General features: G+C 48.6%; 1 protein-coding gene and 1 long non-coding RNA gene across 6 annotated transcripts in view; one reads left to right on the top strand and one right to left on the bottom strand.

Moving 5' to 3' along the window:
• The window catches only part of SLC6A1 (solute carrier family 6 member 1), a 46,547-nt gene extending 30,998 nt beyond the window's left edge, over positions 1-15,549 (top strand). For all 5 annotated transcript variants that reach the window (XM_054481323.1, XM_054481322.1, XM_054481324.1 and 2 more), the window contains 9 exons: positions 1,673-1,807; positions 1,997-2,100; positions 2,459-2,583; positions 4,972-5,084; positions 5,456-5,587; positions 7,402-7,504; positions 9,914-10,014; positions 10,798-10,965; positions 13,156-15,549. In XM_054481323.1, coding sequence (XP_054337298.1) covers positions 1,673-1,807; positions 1,997-2,100; positions 2,459-2,583; positions 4,972-5,084; positions 5,456-5,587; positions 7,402-7,504; positions 9,914-10,014; positions 10,798-10,965; positions 13,156-13,260 — 1,086 coding nt within the window. In that variant the 3' untranslated portion in view covers positions 13,261-15,549. The remainder of the gene's footprint in view (positions 1-1,672; positions 1,808-1,996; positions 2,101-2,458; positions 2,584-4,971; positions 5,085-5,455; positions 5,588-7,401; positions 7,505-9,913; positions 10,015-10,797; positions 10,966-13,155) is intronic.
• The window catches only part of LOC129033199 (uncharacterized), an 80,444-nt gene that overhangs the window by 18,808 nt on the left and 45,872 nt on the right, over positions 1-15,764 (bottom strand). The window lies entirely within an intron of this gene.

The raw sequence follows: 15,764 nt of genomic DNA, 5'->3' as shown, positions 1-15,764 counted from the left end.
ACAGTACCTTACAGGGTTGTCCCAAAGACTGAGGGAGATGAGTAGAATGCTTAGCATATGCCTTACACATAGTAAGCACTCAATACATAGTATCAATTACAATCATTTTGGTGTGGTAATTAGAGTTCCTGCTACATTAGGAGACTGGCCACTTCTTGGGGACAGAGAGTAGGGCCCCCTCACTGCATACATTGAAGATGTCAACAAATCCATCCACAAGCATTTATTGAATACCTACTATGTGCCTGGCTTCATGCTGAACATGGAAGGCACGGGGAAGTACGAGACAAAGGCGACATATAATAAGCTTGCGGCATGTCCTGATGTGACTGACCTTTCTGAGCAGTAGGTGTGACTGTGCCTGATTCCGGACAAGAGAAAGTGAAGCTAAGAGAAAATACGACATTGACCCTAAGTTACACAGCTTGTGAGTGACACAGATGAGTTTGAATTCCCTTTTCCTAGCTCCAAGTACAATGAGTTTTCTCTTGGATTGTGGCTGCCTTCCTTAATCCTGCAGAATCTCGGGATCAAGTCAGGGAGGTGAAGCTAAGCCAGTGAACTGTCCATGCTGACCGGGAAACAGGCTCACATTAGACTCTGAGATACAAAGGTCATCAAACTTGAACATTGCTCTTCCTTACTAGTGAGCAAAGAAATGCAATTTTAGACAATGATGCTCAATTTGACAAAAAATAATTGTTTAAATGATGATACCCAGTGCTGGCCTTGTGACAGGAAGACACTCTCTGTAATGCCAGCTAAAGTTCCATTTCTTGAAAGCAACAAGGTAATATGGATCAAAAGCCTGTGATGAACTTATTCCTTTTAATTCAGTAATTCCACCTCTAGAAATTTTTCCCAAGAGCGGTATAATAATTTTGTAGCTGAAGATTTATATACAGGGGTGTTTAATGTGATGTTATTTAGAGTCACATAAAATTGGAGGTAACCTAAATGCATAACAGTGGGGAAGCTTAAAAGAGAATGGTAGGACCTTCTGAGAGACTGTTTTGTGCAATTAAAACGTCAAATTGTTCATGAGGCAATAAAACAATGTTTAGTGAACAAAACGCGAAACAAACCTGTATGTACTGTGTTTTTCTTTTTAACTCTAAACATGTTACATGGAAAGGCAAGTACCTAATTTGAACCTCATTTTGTAAGAAAATGTGATTACATCTGCAAAGGAGAGTTTCAGAGGAGCATTAAAGTAGGAACATCCCTGCATTTATGTGTTCGTCAGACAATTCTTGAATGTCTACTATATACGGTGGACTGTTCTAGGCATGGGGATGTGAACGACACAAGCCCTGCCCCCCACATAACTTACATTCTAGGTGCTGGTGAAGGGAACTTTCATTTTATGTGTGTGTGTGTGTGCATATGTAATTTAAAAGTTTTCCTGTCACCACATGCATTACTTGGATAATTTAGAAGTCAAAAAATAGGAGGGGACAGGGGAAGGGAAAAACCAAATGTGAGCTGGTTGGCTCAGACTCCAAGGAGGAGCTTCAGATAAGTGGCCAAGGAGAGCAAGGATCTGGGAAGGCTTTCTGGAGGCGGAAGAACAAGCCCAGAGCCACAACAGATATGGATGTAGGGGAAATGGGGGAGGAGGAAGCAAGGGTGTACAGGAGGAGGGGTCACCAGTCACTCACTTTCCTCCCAGGTGGTCTACTTCTCAGCCACATACCCCTACATCATGCTGATCATCCTGTTCTTCCGTGGAGTGACACTGCCCGGGGCCAAGGAGGGCATCCTCTTCTACATCACACCCAACTTCCGCAAGCTGTCCGACTCCGAGGTGAGTGCCCCTCCCGGCCCGGATTCTGAGCCACCACTTAGCAGCTTTGAGACAAGCTTTTGCATCTTTCTGACCCTCACTGTAGACCGGGTTTGTTGCCAGGGAGAGCTGGTGGGCACATGGAAAAGGCCCTGGGTAGCTGTGGCTATGATGATTACTTTTGACAGTCTTTGATAATTCTGCCTACAGGTGTGGCTGGATGCGGCAACCCAGATCTTCTTCTCATACGGGCTGGGCCTGGGGTCCCTGATCGCTCTCGGAAGCTATAACTCTTTCCACAACAACGTCTACAGGTTCGAGAGGACAGCTGCGGGAGCCCCTTCCTTCCTGGCTGAGCCCCTCGAGTCCACACCCCGCAGTCATGTGTTAGGGGCCTCTTTGGCCACTTGGCACTCTCAGCTTAACCTCTCCCTGAGCCAGTCCTTTGTGTCACTCCTTCTGGAGACACAGACATTCCTGTTGTCCCCCTTTCCTGACCCTGATCCTCTGGCTCTGCCCTCCTCTAGCTTGCTCTTAGGGACTGTGCTTCTGGGGCCCATTGTGTAGCCCTGTTCCCAGCCTCCTCCTCCGGGCCACCCCTCCATAACCACAGCCAGCAGCTACACTACCTGCCAGCCCCACCCTCCTCACCCCACCCCTCCCTCTCTCCAGGGACTCCATCATCGTCTGCTGCATCAATTCGTGCACCAGCATGTTCGCAGGATTCGTCATCTTCTCCATCGTGGGCTTCATGGCCCATGTCACCAAGAGGTCCATTGCTGACGTGGCGGCCTCAGGTCAGTGCAACACTGTGTGGGGCCGGGCTCCTGGTGCGGGGGCACTAACCATGCTGGCCTTTGCCGTCATCACCATTACCACCACCACTGTTGCTCACTGGCCTTGAACACCCCCTATGTGCCAGGCAATGCACTGCCCATGTTACATGGACTGTACCCGTGATTCTTCTCAACACTTTGCAGTACATGCTGTTGTTAGCCCATTTCATAGATGAGAAACTGAGACTCACCTCCTAAGGGCATGGAGCTAGAAAGATGGCGGATCTGGAGTTGGAGCCCAGGTCTGGCTGACTCCCAAGCCTGGGCTCTTAGTCTCTTGGCTATACTGGCATGTCCAGCACAATCCTGGACATTTTGGGGAGGAGATCCACTCTTGCCTTGGGAGTATAAACTTTGGTATTGGGGGAAATTCACCCCCGATATTTCACATAGGTTCATTTCTATTTTCCCTAAGTGTCAGCTGGTCTGAGAAATAAAGGGAAAGAGTACAAAACAGAGAAATTTTAAAGCTGGGTGTCTGGGAGAGACATCACATGTCAGCAGGTTCTGTGATGCCCCCAAGCCACAAAACCAGCAAGTTTTTATTCATGATTTTCAAAAGGGGAGGGAGTGTATGAATAGGGTGTGGGTCACAGAAATCACATGCTCACAAGGTAATAAAATATCACAAGGCAAATGGAGGCAGGGCGAGATCACAGGACTGGGGCGAAGTTAAAATTGCTAATGAAGTTTCGGACACTCATTGTCATTGATAACATCTTATCAGGAGACAGGGTTTGAGAGCAGACAACTGGTCTGACCAAAATTTATTAGGCGGGAATTTGCTTATCCTACTAATCCTGGGAGCGCTACGGGAGACCGGGGCTTATTTCACCCGTTATCTACAATTGTAAAAGACAGACGTCCCCAAAGCAGCCATTTCAGAGGCCTCCCCTTAGGGATGCATTCTCTTTCTCAGGGATGTTCCTTGCTGAGAAAAAGAATTCAGCACTATTTCTCCTATTTGCTTTTGAAAGAAGAGAAATATGGCTCTGTTCTGCCTGGCCCACAGGCAGCCAAACTTTATCTCCCTTGTTCCCTGAACATCACTGTTATCCTGTTTTTTTTTTCAAGGTGCCCAGATTTCATATTGTTTAAACAATTTGTGCAGTTAACGCAATCATCACAGGGTCCTGAGGCAACACTCATCCTCAGCTTACAAAGATGACGGGATTAAGAGATTAAAGTAAAGACAGGCATAGGAAATCACAAGAGTATTGATTGGGGAAGTGAAAAGTGTCCATGAAATCTTCACAATTTATGTTCAGAGATTGCAGTAAAGACAGGTGTAAGAAATTATAAAAGTATTAATTTGGGGAACTAATAAATGTCAATGAAATCTTCACAATCTATGTTCTTCTGCCATGGCTTCAGCCGGTCCCTCTGTTTGCGGTCCCTGACTTCCTGCAACATTTTAGCTCAATTCATACATGTTCATCACCATACTACAAAGACCCCTAAATCCATGCTTTTGTCTCAGCTCCAAAAATGTTCTCACCAAGTGGGCCATGCCCACTCTGCTCACCACACAGTCATCAATGCCACAGAGCCCAAGGAAAACCCCAGACAGCCCTTCACTGCACGGCCAAGCAAGCAGCCAGTGGGAGGAACCTGCTGTGTGCAGGGCAGAGGCCCCTGAGGCTCATGGAGGCCACACGACTGGTCCCTTGAAGAAGTGGGCTGGTTCCATGAAAGGAGCATTCTCTGCTCAGGTTCTAATCTCCCCTTCAAGGGCAGCCACCATCTCATTTCTCTACAACTCCGCAACCATTCCCCCACCCCCATCCAGAGCCAGACCCAGGGAGGTTACAATCTCTTTCCTTCTCATTCCATGATTTCCTGATCTCTTAGACACCCCCACCAAATACTCAAACACAACACATGCCAAACAAGGCTCCAAAGCCTTCTCCTCCACTATGCTCCCCATCACAGAAGGGTCCCATCATCCAGTGCCCAGGGTGGATACCTCAGCATTGTCCTGGGCTCTTCCCTCACCCTCATCCTGCAAGCCAGCCAATACCAGGACCTGCCCCTCCACCCCCCACATATCTCTCTATCTGGTTGCCTCTCTGCACCTGCACTATCCTCACCACTGGCCAAGCCATGCCGTCCTCCATCGAGATGATGGCCACAGCTCCTCACTGGTCCTCTTGCCTCTGGGCACAATTACTAAGGCCCCTCATCCCCCACCCTCTTTCTGCACCTGGAAAAAGGGACTGAAAACACTCACTCAAAAGGTTACTCTGAAGATGAAAATGAAATAAGGCTTAGAAAACGGGCAGTGTGCTGGAAAGGCTGTAGGTGCTGAGTACCTTTTATTTTTCTTCTTTTTTGCCCTTCTCTGTTCAGGCCCTGGGCTGGCGTTCCTGGCATACCCGGAGGCGGTGACCCAGCTGCCTATCTCCCCACTCTGGGCCATCCTCTTCTTCTCCATGCTGCTGATGCTGGGCATTGACAGCCAGGTGAGGGCACCCCCTGCACCCCAGGAGCTCTCCATCCCCAGACTCCTCAGTCCCCGAGTAAACAGGGAGAGGAGGCAACTCTTAGGCTGCCAAGAAGATGACCAAAAATTCCAGGTCCCTAGAATGTTCCACTGCATGAAATTTCAGGAAACAGCTCAGCCACCTTCTCCATTTTCCAGAAGGGGAAACTGATGCCCAGAGGGGAGGGACTCTCCTGAGGTCACAAAGTGAGTCACAGGCAGAATCAGGCTGGACCCTGGGCTCTCCTGGCTCGGTGCTTCTGGGCCTCCCGTCCTTCCTTAGAGGGCCAGGCTTTGGGTGGGTTGGGGCTGGGGCTGCTGCAGGTGGCTGATCTCTGTTCCCACCTGAAGTTCTGCACTGTGGAGGGCTTCATCACAGCCCTGGTGGATGAGTACCCCAGGCTCCTCCGCAACCGCAGAGAGCTCTTCATTGCTGCTGTCTGCATCATCTCCTACCTGATTGGCCTCTCTAACATCACTCAGGTAAGCTCAGTAAGCACCTGGCACTCCCCCAGCACTGCCCAGGGCCACTCCCAGGGCCTCCTTTCCCCTCCTCTGTTGTATCCCACCTTTCCTGCCTTCATTGAGCATCATCTCTGTGCCAAGCTCTGGGCACATAACAGTGACTCAGACGGGGTCCCTGCCCTCCAGAGGCTCCCAGGCTGGTGGAGACACAAACATTGAGCTAGGACATATAGGACAGAGCTAGAGAATGCAGCACCTAACTGGACTTGGGGCACCAGGGACTGCTTCCTGGAGGAGGGGTTGTAGGAATTGAGCTTTGAAAGGCCCACAGAGGGCCTGGCATGGTGGCTCATGTCTATAATCCCAGCACTTTGGGAGGCAGAGGCCGGCAGATCACCTGAAGTCAGGAGTTTGAGACCAGGTTGGCCAATGTGGTGAAACCCCGTCTCTACTAAAAAAAATAAAATAAAATAAAATAAATAATACAAAAATTAGTCAGGCACTGGGGCAGGTGCCTGTAATCCCAGCTACTCGGGAGGCTGAGGTAGGAGAATTGCTTGAACCCGGGAGGCGGAGGTTGCAGCGAGCTGAGATCATACCATTGCACTCCAGCCTGGGCAACAAGAGCGAAAAACTCTGTCTCAAAAAAAAAAAAAAAAAAGACAGAAAAAGAAAAGAAAGGCCCACAGAAATTAGCCAGAAAGTCAAATTGGAGTTGAGCCTTTGAAGTTGACACTGCCCAAAGCTTTCTTTCATTCCCATTTTTCTTTTGTATTGACATGAATGAGAAATGCTCACATAGCTGGTGAATTGTGCAATAAATATAAACGACTCTAACAACATGAGTTCAGCACTGCGGGTCTGATTTTTATAATCCACAAATCACGCCCCCCCGCCCCAGATCCAAATGTGGTTCTGCTCCAGAGTTAGTATTCATTCATCCCTTCATTCATAGTTGTCGAACACCTACTAGGGGCCTGGCATGACCCTGGAAATTCGGCAATTAATGTGACAGATACTACCATGTCTGCTGTCTTGGAGCTTACATTTTGGTGGACAAGACTGACAGACAAATTAGATGATTTTGGAGAGTGTCAAGTGCGCTGGAGAAAAGAGGATAGCAGCATAGAGAATGGCCAGTGGGACAGGAGGGGCACTCCCTCAGACAAGGTAGTCAAGGGAGGTCTCTCTCTCCAAGAAAGCGACAGTTGAGCTGAGACTTAAATGATGAGAAAGAGCCAGCCAGAGAACGATCTGGGGAAGGAGAGCAGCGTAGGTGCAAAAGCCCTGAGGCATTTGAGGGACGGGGGAAGCCAGTGTGGTGGAGGCAGAGGGAGTGAGGCAGTGGGTGGGAGACGAAGAATCAGCCCATGTGGGCCTTGCAGGCCAAGACATTTGGATGGGATGGGATGGGATGGGATGGGATGGGATGGGATGGGATGGGATTGGATTAGATCTCTCTCTGCTTATTTATGTGTTATATTATTGTCTCATTTAAGTCATGAAAGGTTTTAAGTGGGGGAGAGACCTGACTGATTTACACTGTAAAAAGATGGCCCTGGTGACCAACTCCTCTTTCTGCCCTCCAACCTTACTAGAAATTAGCATTTTCCTCTACCACCTGGACAGTCCAGGGATTGGGATTTCCTTCCCAATCCCTGGACTGTCAACATCCACATCCTCCCGTGGTCACAAAGCCCTCAGTGCTTCATCTAACCTACCCTGAAGCCTAATCCCAGCCCCATCAGCCTCCAGAGTCCATGTCGTCTGTGAACTGGATGCAGTGGGCACCAGGGGCAATGCACCTGTTCTCACCTCTTTTCTTCTTGCAGGGGGGTATTTATGTCTTCAAACTCTTTGACTACTACTCTGCCAGTGGCATGAGCCTGCTGTTCCTCGTGTTCTTTGAATGTGTCTCTATTTCCTGGTTTTATGGTGAGTATCAGCCCCTCCTCCCTTATTCATTCCCTCATTCATCCATTCATTCCTTTCTTGAGTCATCATTCAACAAGTGCAATTTGAACCCCAGGTCTTCTCCCTACATTTATGTATTTATTTATTCTTCACGTTACAATTCAATGAGGTTAATCCAGGGGCCCCATGTTTAGAAGCTATAAGAGCAGTTAAATGAATTCATTTAAAATAGGTGCCAACATTTCTTTATAAATTTTGAAATAAAAAGGGTTTTTGGAGATTTTATCCAGAAAAGGGAAACCAAAACTACTTTTTAAAGTTTTAAAGTTATATATTTAACAAAAGCTAGGCTGTAATTAAAAGTGTGTGCTATCTTAAAACAAATAACAAAAGAAACATTGATTTTGTTTATTTTGTGGCCTAGGTTTCTTAAGCCAACTGCATGATGGTAAAAAATGACGACATCCTTTCCTGCACCTTTGATTGTCCCATCAAAGCAAATATTTTTAAAGAAACATGATATTTTGTGTCCCCCTTTGCAATATCTGCCACCTCGTCCCCCTTGTCATTGTCCCTTCTTTTTTGTTTGTTTTATGTTTGTTTTATATGCATAAACTTAAGGGATACGAGTGCAATTTTGTTACCTGGATATCTTGTGTAGTGGTGAAGTCTGGGCTTTTAGTGTACCCATCACCACATAATGTACATTCTTTTTTATTTTTGTTTTATTTTATTTTATTTTATTTATTTTTTTGACGGAGTCTTGCTCTGTCGCCAGGCTGGAGTGCAGTGGTGCAAACTCAGCTCACTGCAACCTCTGCCTGCCTGGTTCAAGCAATTCCCCTGCCTCAGCCTCCCAAGTAGCTGAGATTACAGGCATGTGCCACCACGCCCAGCTAATTTTTTGTATTTTAGTAGAGACAGGGTTTCACCATGTTGGCCAAGATGGTCTCGACCTCCTGACCTCATGATCTGCCCATTTCAGCCTCCCAAAGTGTTGGGATTACAGGCATAAGCCACCATGCCCAGCTGTACATTCTACCCACTAAGTAATTTCTCATCATCCACCCCAGCTCCCATTCTCCCACCCTTCTGAGTCTCCAGTGTCTATTATTCCACCTGTACCCAGTGTTTAGCTCCCACCTTTAAGTGAGAACATGCAGTATTTGACCTTCTGTTTCTGAGTTGTTTTGCTTAAGATGATGGCCTCCAGTTCCGTCCAGGTTGCTGCAAAGGGCATGACTTCATTCTGTTTTATGGCTGAATAGTATTCCATTGTGTATGTGAACCGCATTTCCTTTATCCAGCTATCCACTGACGGACACTTCGGTTGATTCCCTATCTTTGCTATTGTGAATAAACACATGAGTGCAGATATCTTTTTGATATAATAATTTCTTTTCCTTTGGGTAGATAGCCAGTAGTGGGATTGCTGGATCAAATGGTGGTTCTATTTCTGATTCTTTGAGAAATCTCCGTACTGGTTTCCATAGAGGTTGCACTAATTTACACTCCCAATAACACCTTCTGTCTCTAACTGTTCTAACATGGTCAGATCCTCACTGGTCAGTGACTCTGCTTATAATTTGAGCAGTGCCCGAAGCCACTCTGGTGAACTTCAAGACACCAGTTTGGGGTTTGGGGTTTTTCTTTTTCATGAGATTTGCTGTTCTTTGCAATTGATTGTCAATTTCTTTTTCATTTATTTATTTATTTATTTATTTATTTATTTATTTATTTTTATTTTTTGAGACGAAGTCTCGCTCTTGTCCCCCAGGCTGGAGTAAAATGGCGCGATCTCGGCTCACTGCAACCTCCACCTGCCAGGTTCAAGCAATTCTCCTGCCTCAGCCTCTCGAGTAGCTGGGATTACAGGCGCCTGCCACCACACCTGGCTAATTTTTGTATTTTTAGTAGAGACGGAGTTTCACCATGTTGGCCAGGCTGGTCTCGAACTCCTGACCTCAGGTGATCCTCCCGCCTCGGCCTCCCAAAGTGCTGGGATTACAGGCATGAGCCACCGTGTCCGGTAGATTGCCAGTTTCTTGTAGCATCTGACCATCAGGGAAAAACAGCCCCTGCCCAGGAAAGCCTTTGAAGGAATGGCTGGGATAGATGTTGAGTGGGAGGGACATTGAGAGTGGCAGGCGTGGGGGGGATCATCTTGTCAGTCTCCTTTTGTTGGTAGATATCTTCACATTAAAGTGACTTGCTCACCTACACAACCCACTTGCTGTGAGAATTGGGCTATTGAAAAATACTCGCTAACGAGGACCCCCAGAGCATTACTCCCATGGTACAGACAAGGAAACTGAGACTCAGAGAGGTTAGGTGATTCACCCATGGTCACACTGTGAGAAAGTGGTAGAACCAGGCTTTGACCCTGAAGCACCCACAGCTCATCCACCCCTCCTGCTCCCAATGTCACAGGTGTCAACCGATTCTATGACAACATCCAAGAGATGGTTGGATCCAGGCCCTGCATCTGGTGGAAACTCTGCTGGTCTTTCTTCACACCAATCATTGTGGCGGTAAGAACAAGGCCTGACTAGCCCTGTTAGGATGAGGCTAGACCAAGCCCTGGGGGGACTCAGGTCCAGGGAGAAACCTCTAGAGGCAGAGGCAGGTGGAAGAGGCCCCCAGAAACCCTGTTCCTTAATAATACTTCTCTCTACCATTTGTCGGGCATCTATTCTGCACCCTGCATGGTACAAGACACATCCTCCACAAACCTCAGAAAGGAGGCATTATTGTCCCACTTTACTGCTGCAGGATCTGGGGCTCACCTAGCCAGCATCACCCAGCTAGTCAGCACTGGGATTCGAACCAAGCCCAAGCTCTTGGCACTTGGAGACTCTCCTTCTCAGGGTCCCTCATCCCCACAAGCAGGAGCTGAAGCAGCAGCGGGCCTGGAAGGGGCCACCCGAGGTTCTTGAGGTGGGGGCAGAGCCACTGCATATGTCGTGTCCCACAGAAGGGGACCCTGCCAATGGCACACTGGGAGCTGATACCTCACCCTTGCTCTGCTTTTGAAGCTGGGGACTTAGAGGAAGGGGTTCCCTTTTCTAATTAGTCTCCCTAGAGGGGTTGCCTTTTCCTACTGATCTTCCCTGAGAGGATGTCTTTTTCTGTTGTGCACAAGGGCACCTTATGTGCTAGCAGTGGTGCTGACTGCAGGACTCCCAAGACCTTGGGCCTCTGTAAGGGTCAGCCTCGGGTTGAGGGTGGAGGGCAGTCAGCCTGCTGGCTTCAGGGTGGTCCATAATGGGTGACTGACTCCTCCCCCTTCCTCCTCTCCCCTCCACCATCTCCAGGGCGTGTTCATTTTCAGTGCTGTGCAGATGACACCACTCACCATGGGAAACTATGTTTTCCCCAAGTGGGGCCAGGGTGTGGGCTGGCTGATGGCTCTGTCTTCCATGGTCCTCATCCCTGGGTACATGGCCTACATGTTCCTCACCTTAAAGGGCTCCCTGAAGCAGGTAAGCCCTTCCCCACCCTTCAAATTGCCAGTGTCCTTCTCCCACTGTGCCAGGCACAGCCCCACCCCTTGTGGAGCTCACAGTCTAGCTGGAGAGACAGACAAGTCAATAGCCAATGACAGTAGATTATTAGAGACACTGAGATTAGGGAAAGCGAAGGGGGTGGGAGAAAACAGCCCTGCCTTAGCCCTACCTGGGTTAGGGAGGACTAAAGAAGGCTTTCCAGAAGAGGGGATAACAAAGGAGAGGCCTGGGGATAAACCAAACTTAAAAGTAGAGGCAGAAAGAATGTTCCTAGAAGAGGGAGGGGAGGAGAGGTTGGAAAGCATGTGCAAAGGTCCAGGGGTATAAACTGCATTGGGTGAACTGAAGGGAGATCAGTGTGGCTGGAGGGTAAAGTGGAAAGGGGTTTGAGGAGGGGGCGTGACAAGAGATGAGGTTGGGATGCAAGAAGGTCCAGCCAGATCATGAAGGGCTTTGAAAACCAGGACAAGAACTTTGGACTTTATCCTGGCAGCAATGGGGTGTCATGAAGGGCTTGGAACAGACAGAGGGTGGGATCACATTTGCCCAGGGCTCACTCTAGATCTCATTTGTAGGGTTGATATAGAGAAAATGTGGTCTTACCCACAAAGAAAGACAAAGCACAAAAGACCTGCTGCCTGCAGCAAGGGCCTCACCATCACATAGGGTTCTCTGTCCATGCCCGCACTTTGTTAAATTGCACCAAATTCTTGAGGGAAGCAAAGAAGTGCTGGAGGTGCCAGGCAGGTGCCTCATTGATGAGGTGTGCGCAGGCTGAAAAGATGCCACTGGGAGAAGTGGAGAGTCAGAGCGTGAGGGCCGCCCCAGAAGGCCCTGGATGAGTTGCTGTCCACTATAGTTCCCTGGGAAATGCACCTGCCAGACCCAGGGGAAGTGCTCTCAGGTCCGAGATACAGGGAAGCCTGGCTGCAGGTTATGTGCCACCACGGAGTTACTGGCCCATCTTCCTCCAACCTCAGATGAAGAAACTGGGGAACCACAGAGGTTGAGTAAGCAGGTTCCCAGCTCAGGAAGCTGTGAGCAGAGCCAGGGCTTGAAGCCCTTTCTTCCCAGTGCAAGTCCAAAGCTTTCATTTTCCATGACACACTGGAGAGCCTCAAACAGCAGCTGGGTCTTAGCGTGGCAAGAGGTTAAGGGGGTGCCCTTGCAGAAAAGAGCACAGCTTGTGCAAAGGCCCAGCAGTAGGAAGGGCCAAGACATACCTGAGGCCAGGGTGTGAGCTGATGGGGCAGGATGGCGAAGGCAGTGGGGGATCCATCCATTCAGCACACATGGATGGAACCCTGATGATGTACCAGACACTACTGTCAGTGCTGGGGACACAACCATGAACAAGATAAGCAGAAATTGCACCCTCCTGGAGCTCCCATTCTGGGAGAGGAAGATAAGCAACTAACAAAATAAAAGCACGTGAGGTGGGGAGAAGCACTATAGAGAAAAATCAAGTGGGTAGAGGGTTTAGGGAGTGCCGGATGAGGCCTCACTGAGAAGGCGAAACATTTGAGCCAAGACCTAGGGAAGTGGAAAGCGAGCTGTCGCTATCTGAGAGGAAGGCTGTGCCAGACAGAGGGCACAGCCTGTGCAAACGCCCTGGGGTGGAAGCGTGCCTGCTGTGTTTGCAGGGCGTCGAGGAGTCCCATGCAGATGAGGTGGATGCGGGAGGAAGAGGGGAGGACACTGAGGACTGGGAGGTGGCAGGGGCCAGGTTATGTAGGGCCTTGGAGGACTTTGGCTCTGCCTCTTGGTGAAATGGGAGCCTTCATTCGGTCCTGAAGAGTACAGGGGCATGATCTGAGTCTGGTTTTCACAGAACTCTCCTGCTGCTGTGTTGACGACAGAAAGAATGAAGGGGTGAGAGGACAGAATGAAGGGGTGAGAGGACAGAATGAAAGTGAGAGTGGAAGCTGAGGGCTGATTGGGAGTTGTTCCGATAACCCAAGTGAGAGGGCCTGTGGCGTGGCCCATGTGAGGCAGTGGCGGGGGTGCAGGAGGTGGGGATGTGGCTGGAGTCTGGGTGTGGTTTGGAGGCAGAGCAGACAGGATGCACTTGAATAGAGGGCAGGAGAGGGAAGCGGCCAGTTCCCCACCATCCCAGGCTGGGATTTTCCCCAGAGAGCCTCACACCTTCCTCCCCGGTACCCACAGCGCATCCAAGTCATGGTCCAGCCCAGCGAAGACATCGTTCGCCCAGAGAATGGTCCTGAGCAGCCCCAGGCCGGCAGCTCCACCAGCAAGGAGGCCTACATCTAGGGTGGGGGCCACTCACCGACCCGACACTCTCACCCCCCGACCTGGCTGAGTGCGACCACTGCTTGATGTCTGAGGATACCTTCCATCTCAACCTACCTCGAGTGGCGAGTCCAGACACCATCACCACGCAGAGAGGGGAGGTGGGAGGACAGTTAGACCCCTGGGTGGGCCCTGCCGTGGGCAAGGATACCCGGTGGCTTCTGGCACCTGGCGGGCTGGTGACCTTTTTAATCCAGGCCCCATCGGCATCCCACGATCAGCCTTCGTAACCGCCGCAGTAGATCATTTTTATCCCGCCAGGGAGTGTGATGCAGCGAGGCCACACGTGCTCCTGGCTTTTAAACCTGTTCCTGACTGTTCTCTTACTGCTGAAACCCTTGACTGTTATCTCGGACTTTGCAGGAGTTCCTTTCCCTCCGAACGCTGCTCCATGCACAGGAAAAGGGCATTTTGTACAATGGGGACTTCCCGGGAACGCTTGCTCTTAAGTACCAGAAGCCGGCGGAGCTCTGGCTTTCGTGTTTTTGGTTTTCTCCTTCCCAAGGCAGCTGGATCAAAACAAAACAAAACAAAACAAAAAAACCCAGGGGCCTCAGTCGATATTCCCAGGGCCGCTTCTCCTGCAGTCTGTGGAGCGTCCTTGTCCCCGCCGCCGGAATGAATGAGCATTCTGCAGCCCGATGTCCCTGTCCCCTCCCCGCCGGGCCATTCTGATTGGACCTGGCCCAGTGCAATCCGTCCAGACAAGTCCTGCTTGCTGGAAAACTGCCACAAGCACAATTGATCTCTTTTTATCACCATTCCAGGGGCCTCAGGTCCTACTGGGGAAACTTCCTATTCCGGAGCTCCAGTTTCTCTTAAGATGCCCAATTTCACAGAGTACAAAATAGTTGTAGGGGAAATCAAGGTGAAGGATCTGTCCGACAGTCAAGACGGATCCACAGTTATCTTTCGGTCTCCTTCTTAAACTACCACCCTCACTGCCACCCACCCCAAGCGGCTGCCACCTCACCTTCCTTGAAATTCCTCAGCGGGAGTCTCCTCACTGCCACTAAAACCCACCCAGCCCACTAACTGAGGAGCTAGTGTTAATCCAGAGAACCCCCCACAATGTGCTTCCGAGATTCAGACTGCTTCATTGGGAAGTATGATTTGTTCCTTTCTGGAATTGGGCTCCGTGGTGGCGGCGGCACTTCAAGCAAAGACAGTTTCTTGCAAGCTCCAGTAGCTCCGCGTGTCTCATTTGCCAGGAAGATGGGTTCCCACGTAGCAAATCGTACATCGTGCCCTGTAGCTCCTTAGCTAGTTAGCTCACAAGCCGTGTTTTATGACTAATCCTTAATAACTATGGTAAATAACTGTGACTGTGGGGTTTTTAATCTCTTGTCATTCTCATCCGAAAGTGACCAGCATACCAGTTCTTGCAATAAGATATTACCCTCAGAATATTAAGCACATTATTGTAGAGAAAAAAAAAATATGTGTACACATATCAACGCACAACATGCACATTCATCCTCACGTGTGGCACGTAAGGTCTCATTTGATATTGTGTAGGAAATCTGAAGCCTTTTCCTGAGGTCATCTGTAAAATAGTCTCATTGCCAAGGGATCCCCAGTGCCAGCTGGTGAATCCATGATCAAAATGCATACGTATTGTTAAATGATAAGGTTTAGAATGACAGGAACCCATCACTGTGTCTCATGGTCCCACTTCCCCATCTGTGTGTGAATTCCTTTAGACTAAGGGCAGGAAGACTTCCAACTTTCTCTTTGTTCTTCAATGTGAAACTGAGACCAAGTCTCTCTAAGATAAATGCAGTGTATTTAATGTTTGTAAGCAATTCTAAGTGAGATGTTTGGCAAGAAATCCCCTAACTGATTTCCATCCAAACCTACCTTATAGAGCACAATATTAAGTGTCGTACAATTACTGTGAGAACTGTGAATATGTGTAACTTTTTTTTTAGTATTTGCCCGGGGGGAAAAAGATATTGTATTATCATATATGCTTTTTTTGCAATAAGGATTTATTCTCAGAACACCAAGTAAATCTATCTCTATATAAAAAATATATGTAATATATACATATTCAAAGTATATACAGAGCCTGTTTTAAAAAATACAGTATTATTTAGTAAAATTATCTGTTCTGTGGACCAAATGTAAAATATTTATAAATGAAGATGCATTTTAAATGTCTATAAATGGTGTCATAACTAGAGCACGGGCGTTATGTAAGTTTCTAAGAATTTAGAGGATAAATAATAAAGGTTCTATGATATACAACATCAGATCTTCAATTCTTTGGGGTGGGGGCACAATATCCTCTTTCATCAGAACAACAACACATACACATAGATTTATTTCTCCCCAGCAGAGACAGATTGGGGCTCAAAACCCAACAAAACGGAGCTGGACTTCCCCAGAGTCTTAGAGTCATAGAAAATGATTGTGCGCTCCACGAAGGAGGTGCTTTCACTGTGCATGGGGTCAACTAAATA

Source organism: Pongo pygmaeus, chromosome 2 (genome assembly GCF_028885625.2).
Source record: "Pongo pygmaeus isolate AG05252 chromosome 2, NHGRI_mPonPyg2-v2.0_pri, whole genome shotgun sequence".
Taxonomy (NCBI): Eukaryota; Metazoa; Chordata; class Mammalia; order Primates; family Hominidae; genus Pongo; species Pongo pygmaeus.
The sequence above is the reverse complement of the archived record's forward strand: the minus strand, read 5'-3'. Positions and strand labels throughout refer to the sequence as shown.